This window comes from Salvelinus alpinus, chromosome 8 (assembly GCF_045679555.1).
Source record: "Salvelinus alpinus chromosome 8, SLU_Salpinus.1, whole genome shotgun sequence".
Taxonomy (NCBI): Eukaryota; Metazoa; Chordata; class Actinopteri; order Salmoniformes; family Salmonidae; genus Salvelinus; species Salvelinus alpinus.
In genome coordinates this window covers 67,917,855-67,934,619 of record NC_092093.1, presented here as the reverse complement: position 1 = coordinate 67,934,619, position 16,765 = coordinate 67,917,855, and the positions used below count along the sequence as shown (strand labels likewise).

Here is a 16,765-nt window from a genome sequence, read left to right as displayed (position 1 = left end):
TGTAAATTAACTCTGGTGCTGGACATGGAGGGATGACTCCAGCCATTTCTCTTTTCTACTATCATTATGGCACGCTAATGGCTCAACTCACAAATAGTTTTAGAGGAAGCAGCTTGTTGTCTAGCCTCCACATAGATGAGTTTGTTTACAAAGAAACAAAATCTATGTTAAAATGACACGTTTCAAGTGTTTAAAATGACTAGTATGTTTAACTTTTGTAACTTTTGGTTTCACATATGTATTTTGCTGCACTTTCACCTATTCATTACATAACCAACGTATTTTCATTTGTTTTTATATGAAGTAGAGAGACTGAGAAAGAACAGAGGGAGTGGTTTAATTCTCAGAGTCCTGAGTGTCTGACTTTTATTTGTGTTTATTGCTATTTATTTTGCAGGTCATCACTAACTTGGTAAAGATGGTGAAGGCTCGTGACATCAGACGACCATTCTGTCCAGCAGGCCATTGGCTTGCTGAAGAGGTCAACATCCGAGCAGATAAGGTAACCGTGCTCTTGGCCATTACGTCAGACTCGTTGCCCTTAATGAGTTAATCCGTCTTATCACTAATATGCTTTACTCAATAACACTTCACTGACAATTCATTTGAACAATCCACCTTTATGACTGCATGCAGGGCTTATGAAGACCATTTAGTTTCTATATGTTATAACATCTACGGGATGCATGCAATGTCATGAACTGAGCACTGACATGTACCTTTAGGAGTGTCTATGTACAAGGTGTTAAGATGGATCGAATACGTTAACTTTATTGTCCAATTACATGGACATTCATTTTGTGAGGTCAGCATACAAAATACACTAACACATGCAATACAAAAATGCTGGGAAGTGACCATACATAGTCCCTGTGGCATACTGTCAGGCCATGTGTTGGGTCCACGTTATGTCCCATGTAGGATGTTGTTAGTATAGTCATGCTGACTGGAGCCGTGCTCGTCCCCCTCCAGGTGACCCAGTTGTACGTCCCTTCAGCCAGACACGTGTGGAGGACGCGGAGGATGGGACGCATCGGGCCCCTGCAGTCCACACTGGATGGTAGGATACAATATAGTAGCCCCAAAAAGTAGTTCCTGTTATTCATTAACGATGACGGTGGGAAACCCTGTGCATCCTAGCTATCCGGTATATAACTGTGCATATCCAGCTAGTGTTAGCATGGGGGAAGTGTGTCATGTTTTCCTATGGGAAACATGAACAGTTCCCTGTCTTAGTAATGCGTGTCTTTGGCATAAACCAACCACTGATGGTCGTCACAGATTTTAGAAGTACATTGGGGTACAGTAAATTGGGGTACAGGGAACACTGTGTGACCTCTGGTAAATGAAGCTCTTAGGTCAGCTCAGCTGTAATCTCAGGTTTGTTGTTTTCCTTCGAGTCATTCCAAAAATGCCTCAGCGAAGTGCCAGGGAGGGCAATGGGCCGAGAGAGACAGCCAGGCTCTTATGCCTTTTAATTTAGAGCTGCGTCGCGGGCCTCCGGCAGCGGGCAGAGAGCTGGTGTGAAAACAAACGGATAACAATGCGTGTATGATCTGCCTAATGCCACTCCAGCCAGCCCCGATACCTGGATCAATTCAATTAGCCTGAGAGTCCTGATGAGCGCAGCCACATCTGGCTGTTTATTCGTCTGCCCTTTCTTCATTTCCTTAAATGGACAGGCCCCTCGGGTGATGAATGGCCAACGTATTGACCACTCTGGGACATATTTCTCCTCAAAGATGGAAACCTGATGGGCGAAATGCAGATGGGATTGACTAATTGAGCTCTAAGGGAGACAATGAAGCGGTGGAGAATGGCGGTTTAACTTTGCTTTTGTGGCAGTTTTTGGTTCTAAACGGTTCCGAATGATGAGTTTAATACAAAACAACCGTCCGGGCGTGTTGGACGGGCAGCTCACAGTTGCGTTAATTGAAAGTGTGTGTTAGTGAGGTAGGGGGAGTTGAGGCAGGATTGAGCACTCTTTAATGGGCTGCCTGTAAACAGTCAGCTGGGTGGAGAGAGGGGGCCTAGCAGGTTTGTAGTCAGGTAGGGAGTAGAGTTAGCAGGCATGCAGGATGGGGGGGAAAACCCAATCCTTCCATTTCTCCAGTTATCTGGGTTTGGCCCCCTCCATGAATACGCGTCTGGGTTTTCTGTTCAGTGTTTGTCATTAGGGAGATGCAGGTCAAGAGTGTGGAGTTTAGATTCTGGTAGTGGGAAAGAGAAACCTCGGTGCAGCCTGGTCAGCATCTATCCACACACTGTGTGGTCATGGAAACCCTACATGGGGCTTTTAGGAAGCCCTACATTGGGCTTTTATTAGATGGATGGATGGATGGATGAATTAGAGCCGGATGGATGGATAGATAACTAGATGGCGGATCAGATTGATGAATGGTCGGATAGTGTGGATAGATGGGTTAATTGATGAAGTGAAGATGGATGGATAAATGAATAAATAACTAGATGGATGGGTAGAAGACAGACAGATTGACTGTTACAGAGCAGTTTAAGCTAACGTTGTTGTACTGTGTTGTATGTAGAGTCATGCACGGGTCAGCTTTTTGGAGCCGGCCACATCAATTCCGAGCCCCACCCGATATCCGACATCAGGACAGATTTTTCTCCACAACCTGACCCACCTGCATAGAATTGTTCTGAGAGCCGATTCGTGACCTGCCAAATAACATCAATTTCTTTAGTTGCTTTTATGACTCCAGAGTAGTAGACTATTAGTGTATTCCCCGCATTAATTAATTTGTCTGCTTGTCTATTCAGCGTTTGGATAAAAGGAAACCATGCCACGAATTAAGAACGATAGGCCTATCTTTTTTTATTTTCACGATGCGATGCGGCACTTTGACAACTCAGGTCTCTTTGAAAAAGAGCCTTCTAACTAGCCTTCTACTCACCTAATGAAAGCCTATAGCCGACAACAAAACAATACCGTGACATTCAATATTTAGATAAATAGTTTAATTGAAACTTAAATCAACAATTCCCAGAATCTAATAGGCTATGGGCTGCAAAAATAGCCTATATTTAGTAGGCTACTCAAACTTTTACCAGCTGCACCGGTTCAAATTTTATATGGCCTGGGTATGGTCAAAAACTGGTACGCCCAATGCTGTCGGGGGTACGTTATATATATATATATTTCATATTTTCAAACAGTCCATTTATATTTTCTAACGGGGCTATACATTTGGGTGAGGTTTTTTTCTCGCCTGAGTAGCCTCGTTTCACTGCCAAAAATAATATTAAACCATCTAGTGTTTAGCGAAATAACAACACAATGTCAAATACAGGTAGCCTAGTCAAATAATTAACATCCAAACACATTAACCGTTACTCTCTCACGGGAATTCCACTAACGGTCCGTATGGAGACAAAAGTAGCTGCTGCTCATGTTGGTATCTGTACTGATGGCGCAAAAGCCATGACAGGGAGACATAGTCGAGTGGTGACCCGCATGCAAGCAGTTGCTCCCGACGCCACTTGGGTACACTGCAGCATCCACCGAGAGGCTCTTGCTGCCAAGGGAATGCCTGACAGCTTGAAAGACGTTTTGTACACTACAGTGAAAATGGTTAACTTTGTTAAAGCGAGGCCCCTGAACTCTCGTGTATTTTCTGCACTATGCAATGATATGGGCAGCGACCATGTAACGCTTTTACAACATACAGAAGTGCTCTGGTTATCAAGGTGCAAAGTATTGACACGTTTTTCTTAATTTAGAGACGAGCTTAAATTTTTCTTTACTGACCATAATTTTCACTTGTCATCATGCAAGCGGTCAGACGAGTTTCTCACACGACTGGCCTATCTGGGTGATGTTTTTTCTCGCCTGAATGATCTGAATCTAGGATTACAGGGACTCTCCGCAACTATATTCAATGTGCGGGACAAAATTGAGGCTATGATTAAGAAGTTGGAGCTCTTCTCTGTCTGCATTAACAAGGACAACACACAGGTCTTTCCATCGTTGTATGATTTTTTTGTGTGCAAACTAACTCAATTTACGGACAATGTCAAATGTGATATAGCGAAGCACCTGAGTGAGTTGGGTGCGCAATTACGCAGTTACTTTCCCAAAACGGATGACACAAACAACTGGATTTGTTATCCCTTTCATGCCCTGCCTCCAGTCCACCTACCGATATCTGAACAAGAGTGCCTCATCGAAATTGCAACAAGCGGTTCTGTGAAAATTTAATTTAATCAGAAGCCACTGCCATATTTCTGGATTGGGCTGCGCTCAGAGTATTCTGCCTTGGCAAATCGCGCTGTGAAGACACTGATGCCCTTTGCAACCACGTACCTATGTGAGAGTGGATTCTCTGCCCTCACTAGCATGAAAAATAAATACAGGCACAGACGGTGTGTGGAAATTGATTTAAGACCGATTCTCTCCAATACAATCCAACATTGCAGAGTTATGTGCATCCTTTCAAGCACACCCTTCTCATTAAACTGTGGTGAGTTATTCACAATTGTTGATGAACAAATAAGGTTTTATATGTAAGATGGTTAAATAAAGAGCAAAATTACTGATTATTATATTATTATTTGTGCCCTGGTCCTATAAGAGCTCTTTGTCACTTCCCACGAGCCGGGTTGTGACGACAACTCACACTCATTCTTATGTTTAATAAATGTATTGTATAGTGTGTGTGTGTGTGGCTGACCCTGGTACGCAGCTGGAAGTTGAATGTTTGAAGGGGTACGGGACTATAAAAAGTTAGGGAACCTCTGGTCTAAATGAACGAAAGCCTGAATAAAATGTAATTTTTTACTGATAATTAACTGAATGATCTTAAACAAATACCTGCTTGCACTTTTGCAGGCTGTGTATCCATCTACCGGGTGGTTGTCCTCCCTGTCCACAATGACTACAAAATCCTTCCAACCCGGGAATTTCACTTCCGCAGCACCTGTTTCTACGATGGTGTATTTCACCATCATAACCTTTCTTTCTAATTCTCCTGTTACCTTAGCCATTTTCGTGTGAGCTAGGTGTCAGGGAAAATAAACTTGGCAACCCATTGTTGCGTGGCAGAAGGGAACATAAGCACTGCACGTGGACAAATTAGGCATGTTTCAGCACCACACATAATGGACAGTTCCCTGCTCCACTCTCACTGCATGGCTGGTAGCCTAAGCCTAGGCTATGTCTGCCTCACCGCTCACGTAATGGAATTTGCAACACAATTCAGCACAACAAGCTCCTGGCTTTTTATCTTAATTTTGAAACGTTTTCGAACCGCAATATAATTGTTCTGAACTGCGAGCCTCCCAGAGGGTAGGAAGAATGTTTTAATTTCACCCGCCTGCTGATTCAATTTTTTTGTTGCGGGTCAACCGCGGGGAACCGTGGGTGTCCGACCAGATGCAGGACTCTACTGTATTGTTGTTGAAGACGAGGACAAATAAAGGATGTTCAAATCTATTCTATTCTAGTGGGGATGGAGCCTCCACAGCTGTCTGTGTCTGAGGAGAGACACTTGGCCATCCTGACTGAGCTGCCCTTTGTCGTGCCCTTTGAGGAGCGAGTCAAGGTGCTCCACATCTCAGCCCTGCATATTGCTCCATGTACTTGTTATAAAACCCAAACCCTTGAGGAATAGTCTGTATAACTGACTTCATTTTCACCTCATTTATCAATGTGTCACTATATTAGTTATTCTACAATTCGCCGACATTACCTCTCAGAAACCAATTGAAGAGAAAACAAACACATAGCATTTGTTTACATTGTTTTATCGTCTTTATTTACTACCTCCATTAGAAATAGTCCATGTAGTCAGTATAGATGTCCTATAAAACCTGGCTGGCTGTAGTCAGTCATTTTAAATCTGCTTGTCCCTGGTGAAGATCTTCCAGAGACTGATCTACGCGGACAAGCGGGACGTCCAGGGAGACGGGCCGTTTCTGGACGGGATCAATGTCACCATCAGACGGAACTACATCTACGAGGACGCCTACGACAAGCTCTCCCCAGAAAACGGTACATGGTTAGGCTGAGGAGGGATACAGCTTGGTTAGAAGGGTAATGTCTCGGGCTGCGTCCCAATAGTCTCTCCTTTCTCCCAAAGTGTGCACTTGTTCACTTCCATTTGGATGGAAATTACTGGTATAATAAAGTAGTGAACGAGTGCACATTTCGGGACGCAGCCTTTGTTTCTAATATTTGTGGTCCATAAAATCCAGATTTTGTCGTCGAGGTTACAGATCCCATTAGAAATGAAGGCTAGCTTTCGCATCGGTCTCGGAACTGTGGGATTTATTTTAAGTCCCCTCTTTTGTGTTTGAATTTAAAAGAGCACTCGTTTGGCCACATGATTAAAGTGAGTAGTAGGAGACCTTGCCTTGGAGGGGCTGAAAACGATATAATTTATGTGACTTTCTATGTTATAGGTGCTCTGATTTATCACCGCACGTGAATTATGCTGAAACATGACCTCTTTTGATACGCTTTGTTTTGAATATTCCTCAGGTCAGAGAAATCATGCCTCAATGTGGAAAAGGGACCAAAAAAAACACAAAAATTGATATTTTCTGTTTTATCCCTACATTTACAGTAGATTTTTAGATTGTAAACTGTGCTTCTACTTTGAGTAGAAAACTCTGATCTTTCAAAAGAGGTGTCAGAATAAGGGAATTGAATCTAACTTTTTTATAACTTTTTTCATCATTTCTGGGAGTAAAATATAACAGGCCTTTTCTATATATTATATTTCTATATTTTCTGTATTAACTTGATTACCCCCCCGTGTCCCCTGTATCCAGAGGCGGACCTGAAGAAACGTATCCGGGTGCACCTGCTCAACGCCCACGGCCTGGACGAGGCGGGCATCGATGGAGGGGGCATCTTCCGTGAATTCCTCAACGAGCTGCTCAAGTCGGGCTTCAACCCCAACCAGGGGTTCTTCAAGACCACCAACGAGGGCCTTCTCTACCCAAGCCCCACCGCCCAGATGCTGGTGGGGGACTCCTTCGCCAGACACTACTACTTCCTGGGACGGATACTGGGGAAGGTAAAGTTATCAATATAAACATTTTATGTGTTTTATTGGATAGAGGAGAGACAGTGGAAAGATGGTGTTTCACAAAGGCAGTGGGCCGGATTCGAACCCATGCCGACGCTGGGCAAACGTGTGCTGTTGGGGGGCTAGACCACCCAGGCGGCACTGGGAAAGGTAAAGCTGTCTATTTCCAGGTCTCTGTAAAAGGCAGTGTTCTTGTGTAGTCAATACAGTGTAAAGTGGAGCCTCTAGCTAGGTTCCATTAACTTGTCCAGTGATCTCTTTGATGATATCTAGAACGTTTGAAAAGAAGGTAGATTGCCTGCCATGGGTGCGTTTCCATTGAGCTGTCTTGTCTAAAAACAGCTGGACATAATGACGTTTCACCTGAAGAAAAAAATTCCCCATTATCCATTTAAGCAAATTGCCGTTCTGCCCTTGAGCAAGGCAGTTAACCCCCAACAACAACTGCTCCCTGGGCGCCGATGACGTCGATTAAGGCAGGCCCCCCCACCTCTGATTCAGAGGGGTTGGGTTAAATGCGGAAGACACATTTCAGTTGAATGTATTCAGCTGTGCAACTAACTTTCCCTTTCCCATAAACTGGCGAAGGCCTGTATGCCCGGCTCACCTATCGGTTTCATAAAAATAAATTTAAAAAAAGGTTTTTATTTCATTAGGGAAGTCAGTTAAGAACAAATTCTTATTTACAATGACGGCCTAGGAACAGTGGGTTAACTGCCTTGTTCAGGGGCAGAACAACAAATTTTTACCTTGTCAGCTCAGGGATTCGATCTAGCAACTTTTCGGTTACTGGCCCAACGCTCTAACCACTAGGCTACCTGCCGCCGCATATCTCAGGTAGCCTGCAAAAGCCAGCATGGATAGTAGTAGGGCTAACCCCATTTAGTCGACTGGTCCATTGTTTGGTCAATATGCGTTTGGTCGACCAAGATATTTTTTAGTCGAGCAGTGGCAAATATATAGAAAGGAATGATGGCACACGAGACACCTGTCTGATTCACGCCTGTGAGTGGACTAATCGATTGCGGAGGCCTCGGAGATGGCACACCAGTAGTACATTTACCGTTAATTCCCATCATTTCTACGTTTGTTAGTGCATTCAGTATATTATTGTTACAGTCTTACTGTTGTAATTGTAGGAGTGGACACGTTGTTTGCAGAGCGCACAACCTTAATTCCATTTAGGAGTTTTATTCATTCTTTTGTTCGAAGCGCTCCTGTCAATCTTGAGTAAGGACACGCTCTTGATTATGCAAAGAACTAGGCCTAGGCTACCTGGCCAGCGCACAAATGTAGGCCTAGAAATGTGGGGATCTGATACTATTTCTGATTGTCCTAACTCACCATCACTGTGGAGCTTCTCAAATAAATGTTTTATTCATCTCAAACAGTAATTTAACAAAGTCTGTTTTTACATTAATTGAGAATGACAATATTTCCTCAACCTAGCCTATTGGAAAAATCTTTCCGGCACTCCCTTTCAATAACCACTCAGCATGAAAGGGGGGGGGAAATGTCATGCTCTGGTCAGGTGGAAACGTCATAAAATAGGCCTACCTGATTACTTCTTATCCCTTGCGCAAATAGCCTACAGCTGTGTCTGTCCGGAGCTCACTGGCGCAGGAAACTTTTGAGGGCCCAAAATATTTTATACAATGTTGCAAGTTTGCTAGCACAAGCTTCAGGCTGACCAACTTAATAGTTGATACAATGTTTCAAGTTCCTTGAAGATGTGGTTTATGGGATATTTATTTTTATAAGGATATTTTCTGCATGTAGGCTGCAATGTTTTTATTTGATTGTAGGCTATTTTTACGTATTGGCAATGGCAATAGAAGTTACGTTTAGATTTGTATCATTTTCATTTAGATAGAGTTTTGATTAACCACATGACATTGATTTTGAGATATGAAGACCTTATTATAAATGAAATTAAACTGGCACGCAGATGAGTAGAAATGGTACGATAACGTGGCACTCCAAATGGAAAGGGTTGCCGACCGCTGGTGTAGCCTATTACCAGCAACTTCAGGAGCTTAAAGGCAGAATCAGCGAAGGCCAACAGCACTGGGCAGCGGAGGGTCGGGAATAGTTATTTTTCTTCTTCTGGTTAGGCTATATCATTTTATTTTTAATCGCAGTGCTTAAAGCATTAGACAAGTCCAGTAGCCTAAATATAGTTGATTTTATTCAAACATAGACACCCTATGTTTGAATAAAATCAACTATATTTAGGCTACTGGACTTGTCTATTATATATGGAAAAATAAACGTTTTAACAGAACACAACAGTCGACTCGTCTACCAATATTTTTTGGGGTCAGGGACAAAAAATATTTGCCATTTAGGCCATTCTAATAATTGTGTGTGCATACTTATTGCCACTTTCTGTGACATGGTGTAACTTGCACTCGTAGGCCTAGAGTTCTGAACCAATTTGATGGTGAAACTTCAAATTGCAATGTGAAGCAATTCAGTCGTTCTTGAAAGTCAAGACAATCCTTGTCTTGCAAAAGCTTTTTTTTTTTATTGTTGAATAAATGGATATTGCAAGCAGTGTGCATTTAGAATTAAATGTTGAATGGAGCTTATAGTTACGTGATAACATCACGTGCCTCGCATACCTTCAACATTTTTCTGCAATAATAATCTATTTGAAAAACACAATTTCCATAATTTGTCGCAATAAAGTTGAACAAAAGAAAAATCAACTCCGTCGAACGGATACACATTTATTTGATCTTTGGAAAATTTCTCCTCCATCTGCCGTTTCCATTACAAATGTTCGCGACATTGCTTTTGTGGAATAAACCTGGGTCAATGGGAACCTGCCTAATGTCACAGACAATGGAAGAATGAGATGCTAAAGTGCCTTGCAGCAGGAACTCACCCATTTAGAAATTAGGGAATACTCACCCAAGGGTGTAGTTATTATCACCAGGTATCTTCAAGCATTAACGGAAACAACAAGCACCTCTAATGTTGTAATTAGATGGTAAACCAACCAATGTGTGTAAGTAGATGGTAGGTAAACCAACCAATGTGGGTAAGTAGATGGTAGGTAAACCAACCAATGTGTGTAAGTAGATGGTAGGTAAACCAACCAATGTGGGTAAGTAGATGGTAGGTAAACCAACCAATGTGGGTAAGTAGATGGTAGGTAAACCAACCAATGTGGGTAAGTAGATGGTAGGTAAACCAACCAATGTGGGTAAGTAGATGGTAGGTTATCCAACCAATGTGGGTAAGTAGATGGTAGGTAAACCAACCAATGTGGGTAAGTAGATGGTAGGTAAACCAACCAATGTGGGTAAGTAGATGGTAGGTAAACCAACCAATGTGGGTAAGTAGATGGTAGGTAAACCAACCAATGTGTGTAAGTAGATGGTAGGTAAACCAACCAATGTGTGTAAGTAGATGGTAGGTAAACCAACCAATGTGTGTAAGTAGATGGTAGGTAAACCAACCAACGTTTGATGAAGTCTAATCAGTTAATGCCAGCAGCATACCACCCTGCATACCACTGCTGGCTTGCTTCTGAAGCTAAGCAGGGTTGGTCCTGGTCAGTCCCTGGATGGGAGACCAGGTGCTGCTGGAAGTGGTGTTGGAGGGCCAGTAGGAGGCACTCTTTCCTCTGGTCTAAACAAAGATCCCAATGCCCCAGGGCAGTGATTGGGGACACTGCTCTGTGTAGGGTAGGGAAACCCCACCTCTTTAAGGAATACCTAGGATAGGATAAAGTAATCCTTCTAACCCCCCCCCCCCCCCCTTAAAAGAGTTAGATGCACTATTGTAAAGTGGTTGTTCCACTGGATATCATAAGGTGAATGCACCAATTTGTAAGTCGCTCTGGATAAGAGCGTCTGCTAAATGACTTAAATGTAAATGTAGGGTGCCGTCTTTCGGATGGGACGTTAAACGGGTGTCCTGACTCTCTGAGGTCATTAAAGATCCCATGGCACTTATCGTAAGAGTAGGGGTGTTAACCCCGGTGTCCTGGCTAAATTCCCAATCTGGCCCTCAACCATCACGGTCACCTAATAATCCCCAGTTTACAATTGGCTCATTCATCCCCCTCCTCTCCCCTGTAACTATTCCCCAGGTCGTTGCTGCAAATGAGAACGTGTTCTCAGTCAACTTACCTGGTAAAATAACGGTAAAATAAAAATAAATAAATAAATAAAAAATGAGATGTGAAATGTAGTCGGCAACACCGCACTCCAGTACCTCAGGGAGGGGGTTCTGGCCTGCCCTCTTGTGGTCCTTCTCTGACGGTCACGCTGTGCCCCAGACACCAGCAGACCACTAACATTTAGCGGCCGCTGCCAACATACTGACCCAACTCCAGCCACTTTAAAAATGGGAATTGATGGAAATTATGTAAAAAATGTACCACTAGCCACTTTAAGCAATGCCACTTAATACAATGTTTACATACCCTACATTACCCATCTCATATGTATATATACTGTACTCTATATCATCTACTGCATCTTGCCATCTTTATGCAATACATGTACCACTAGCCACTTTAAACTATGCCACTTATGTTTACATACCCTACAGTACTCATCTCATATGTATATACCGTACTCTATACCATCTACTGCATCTGCCATGCCGTTCTGTACCACCACTCATTCATATATCTTTATGTACATATTCTTTATCCCTTTACACTTGTGTGTGTGTGTAAGGTAGTAGTGTGGAATTGTTAGGTTAGATTACTGTTGGTTATTACTGCATTGTCGGAACTAGAAGCACAAGCATTTCGCTACACTCGCATTAACATCTGCTAACCATGTGTATGTGACTAATAAAATTTGATTTGATTTGATTTGATCATCTGGGTTTGATTAGAGATCACTACCAATGAGGCTGCCCTAACATTGAATAACAGAGGTACAGTACAGGGACAAGGCTGATTCATTATAACATGCAATGGTTGTTAGTATTTCAACTTGACTTCATATCTAACAACGGTGTTTGTTGTCCTTGATAATTATATATATATTTTTAAGTGATGTCCAAGAATGTGACCAGTTTGAATGGAATAAGCTATAGAGCTTGAACCCGAGTTTGGTTTATTAACCCTACAGCATGTGCAATCTGTTGATGGCTTTGTTTTCCCTTCCCCCTTTTCCCCTCCCTGATGGCACAATTTATTAGAGCCTAATGTTTTTAAATGTTCTTTAATGCATGTGCTGGCTGATTGTTTATCGAGATGCTGTGAGAGAGTGTGTGTGTGTGAGTCGGGAAGAGGGGTCATCTCATTCTCAACGGGAGAAGAATGACCTCATGACAACCGGCCCCCTCTCAATATGGCCTTCCATTAGCCAGTGATTCTTTCCTCGTTGTTTGTGGAGCGATTGCATTTGGCCGGGCGCTAAATCAGCGCCAGCCCCCCGCCGTCAGGGACATAAATAAGCGGTCAAAGCATGTGGTAATAGCATTTTGATCTGAAAGTCCTCTCCCGCTCTCTCTCTCTCTCCCGCTCTCTCCAAGATGGTCCCGTCCACTCGTCAGAGCACCATAACTCCTCCTGGGCTTTGGCCCTAAATAGCACCCTATTCCCTTTTTATAGTGCACTACTTTTGACCAGTCATATGGGCCCTTGTCAAAGTAGTGCACTACATAGGGCTTTAGGGTGCCATTTGGGACTAGGCCTGGTCTCTCTCTGTATTCGTCCTGCTGTGAAATGGCCAGTCAGCTGCTAGCAGCATGCTCTGCTCCCCCCTCCCCTCTCAATACAGCTAATGGCTCAGGCAATAAAGGTGGGGGAAATTATTTTGAATTTGGCTTTCAATTAACCCTACCTAAAGTTCTCTCTCCATAAATACGGGCTTGTGAGTGCTCGTTTGAGTGGTGTATTGATATTTGTTTAGTGCTGTTATTGGCGATGAACCGTTGCGGAAAGATGGAACTGTTATAGATTAGGATTGCATCACTGCTGCGCTGAGATGCGTGGTACACACGCCAAGGCCTATGGGACACAGGAGATTAATATAGTTAATGAATGGCCTCCCGGCCTGCCATTGTTGTGGAGGTAATGTATTCTTGTCAGGAGTGGGCCTGTTTGTGGTACTCACTGAAATTGTATTGGACATCACAATATGGGCTATCGCTCTTCCTAACTTGTCCTCCCAACTGACATGTCTAAAGGTTGACTCCACAAACAGAAACCACATAACATTACAGACCACATGAGTATATAATGAGAATGAAAGCATATTGAATTCTCATAGCCTTCAGTATTGTATCTCTCTAGCATCTGGAGTCTAAGGTAAGGTTGCTGGTCTCTCACTGTTCTCTCTGGCATCTAAAAGCAACCGTGCAATGTCCACTTAAAAAGGGCAAATCGCCTCAAGTTAACGTCAAACCAAATAATTGAGTTGATTTGGTCATGGGAAAAAAAATATATATTCAAGTTGCTGAAGTTTGACTAATGTGTTTGGCTTACAGTTCCTCGTGGCCCATAGACTGATTTCAGAGTGAGGAACCATCCAAGTTGTAAAATACTGAACTTCCCCTTTAAGATGCTGTGCCGGCTGGTCGCTGTTTTCGGAGCCCCTCTTCTTCCCGACTCTTTTGTTGGGCTATTAAAGAGAGAGGTCTCCTGTTGCCAGTCTCACAGCTCCACATCACTGTCCAGCCAGGCTCTCAGTAACCTTCAGTAGGACGTGTGGATCAGACTGCCCCTCTCCTCTCCACGCCGCACCAATTACTCACCCCATCCATCCACCTGGAACACCCACCCTGCCCCTTCATGATAGTGCACTGCACCCAAAAGCCCTGTATTGTTAGCCCTGACCTGCCCTCCAAACTCTCTCAGGGTGGCTGAAGTTTTGTGTGTTTGTTTGCACCCCTCCCTCCTCATCCCTCCCTCCCTCACCCTCCTCCGTCCTCCTTAGTGCCTTTCCTCATTGATCTACCCGGTCGGACTAAAAGTTCCCCTTCAGAGGTGTCCAGGTTGCACCCCTGATTGATAGTGATGCGTTTGAAAGGCATTATATTTTGATTGATTCTTAATGTTGTAAATTAAGGGATTTATTTGGCAGCTAACAGAAGGCAACCTGCAATGTTGTCGGGCGTTTATTCTCCCTGATGGCGCCGCGATCTGTTTTAATTGCGTTGCCACTGCACTCACTTATATTAAAAGGGGACGGTCCATAATTAATCAGTTTTATCCTGAGTCATTTTGGCACAATTTCTGGCAATAAACACCCATAAATAAAGGGACCGGGGGAAAAAAAATATATGCCACATGTTTTTACTCTTCCCCCATACAGGTCTACTTATTGCCACCTCTTCCCGGCACTGTGTTGTTATTGATAGGTTTCAAGGGGGCACTCGGGGCATATGGTCAGGGAATTCGTAGAGACTCCCCGAGAAATGCTGAGTGGATTAATTTGCATAAACAATAGACTGTGTTTGAAGTTGCCCAATTAACCTGTGTTTAGAAAATAGCCAGGGATTTATGCCTGCCTATGTGTTTTAAGATGCATGCATTATGGAAATGGTGTAGATTTATAATCCATTTAGCTGATGTGGTCAGGATTTTTTTTGTGCAATCATTTATAAGGACCTGTATATTTAATGCTTGGAACGGGCTCTTTTCTTTAGGACAATTCCAGTACATTAGCTCCCCGTTTTATGAGTCACCTGCTTGGCCATGGTTCTTAATGGCAGCCCAGGTCAAGGATAGAATTTACATTTGTAAAGTTTGAGGCGGGCAGATTTGAAAGCCAGTATGTTTTAGACAGATTATGTTCTTGTGTTGCGCTCTTGCGCCGATGTGAACTGATTTACTACGTTATCGCTTTCACATCCGGTGTTCTGGTCACTCTCTTAATAATGCGTTTCGTAAAGGTTTTTAATTGAAAACAGCAAAGGTAGCTCTCATCTTTACCCATTGTTGTTATTGATTCTTCTCTTCACTGTTCTGTCACTGGTTATGTTAGTCTGATTTGTATGACTTTATCATGACCTCATTTTTATCATAAGAAATAATATATGCCATTTAGCAGACGCTTTTATCCAAAGCGACTTACAATCATCCACGCATATATTTTCGTACGGGTGGCCACAGCTGGAATTGAACCAATGATCCTGGTGTTGGAAGCACCATGCTCTACCAACTGTGCCACACAGGATCACATCATGTTATCATGACTTTGTGACCTGAGTTAATCTATGACCCTGACCTTTGTTTCCTGTCTCCCTATAGGCCCTGTATGAGAACATGCTGGTGGAGCTGCCATTTGCCAGTTTCTTCCTGTCGAAGCTGCTGGGAACCAGTGCAGATGTGGACATCCACCACCTGGCCTCGCTGGACCCCGAGATGTACCGCAACCTGCTCTTCCTCAAGAGCTACGAGGACGATGTGGAGGACCTGGGACTCAACTTCACCATCGTCAACAACGACCTGGGAGAGGCACAGGTGTGTGAGTGTGTGTTTTGGGTGGGTGTGTGGGTATCCGTGTGTGTTTTGTGGGGGGGGTAAATAATTCACACACTACCACTCTCAGTATTATTCTCTCTCTATCATCTTTGATTGCCAGTGCCTCTTCCTCATTCGTGCCTGTTTCTGTGGCCTTGTCATTCTGTCCTTCTCTTCATTCCCTTTGTCCTGTTCTCTCCTTCATGTCGGTCTCTAGCTGCCACCCTCCCCGCTCCCTCACTCTCTCTATACGCTCTCCCTGTGAGGTGTTAATAATTAATTTCCCTCACATTGTCTGTATTTGGCGCTGAGAGAGATAAAGCACGTCGCCCGCTCTCGCCCTGACTGCTGCCGTGCAGCGGGGAATAGAAGGCTCTATGTTGACCGTTCCACCAAACGGGCCTTCGAGCAATTATCTCGGAACACGCCTGAGAGGCGCGACTTTCGCCACTTTAGCACGTTCACCACGTCTGAGCCTGGCTGATTTGACAGAGAGGGCCTATTCAGTGCCCTCTGGTCACCCTCACCAGTCTCCCCGGGCTGGGTTAAGCACTCTACCCACTCCGCCTGTTTGCTCAGGGCCTTAGCTTTTCTTATTAGCTCCTCTTTAAACAGGCTTGAACAGTGTCGTTAGAATGTAGCCCGCGTTTGCAAATAGGGCATTGCAAATACAATACCGAAAACAATTTGCGGGAGATTAGGCACACACTCAGAGGCAGACTGGCCTATATATGCCCTCGGGAGATAGTCAAAGCAAGCAAACAAGATAAAGACAGTCATTCGCATGCAATAAGGTGTGGAGTCAATATGACCTGGAATCGCGTAACGTTACGGATTCTGAATGACCTGTTTGTTGAAAACATTGTCGATTCGATCATTTTCTGTATTACCTTTTGACTGAAATGTTGTTAAATTAAAGGTAATATAGATACCTTCTACAGAAGGGGTTTATTACTGGGAAGTATCTAACAACGGTGTACAATACGAGCAAGCTGCCTATAGCCGACTAAAGTACCCTTTTGTGGTGCTTAATTTTCTCTTTAAAACTTCTTATGGATCAAATCCCGTTAGCGGGATCGATTTGACAACATCCTGTGAAATGTCAGAGCGCCAAATTCAAATTAAATTATTAGAATTATTTAACTTTCATACAATCACAAGTGCAATACACCAAAATGAAGCTTAACTTCTTGTTAAGCCAGCCAGAGTGTCAGATTTCAAAAAGGCTTTACGGCGAAAGCAAACCATGCTATTATCTGAGGACAGCACCCCA

General features: G+C 43.4%; 1 protein-coding gene across 1 annotated transcript in view; it reads left to right on the top strand.

Moving 5' to 3' along the window:
* LOC139583572 (ubiquitin-protein ligase E3C-like) overlaps window positions 1-16,765 on the top strand; it is a 41,496-nt gene that overhangs the window by 15,926 nt on the left and 8,805 nt on the right. The window contains exons 15-20 of the mRNA XM_071414803.1: window positions 398-502; window positions 973-1,060; window positions 5,464-5,561; window positions 5,878-6,010; window positions 6,793-7,040; window positions 15,280-15,492. Coding sequence (XP_071270904.1) covers window positions 398-502; window positions 973-1,060; window positions 5,464-5,561; window positions 5,878-6,010; window positions 6,793-7,040; window positions 15,280-15,492 — 885 coding nt within the window. The remainder of the gene's footprint in view (window positions 1-397; window positions 503-972; window positions 1,061-5,463; window positions 5,562-5,877; window positions 6,011-6,792; window positions 7,041-15,279; window positions 15,493-16,765) is intronic.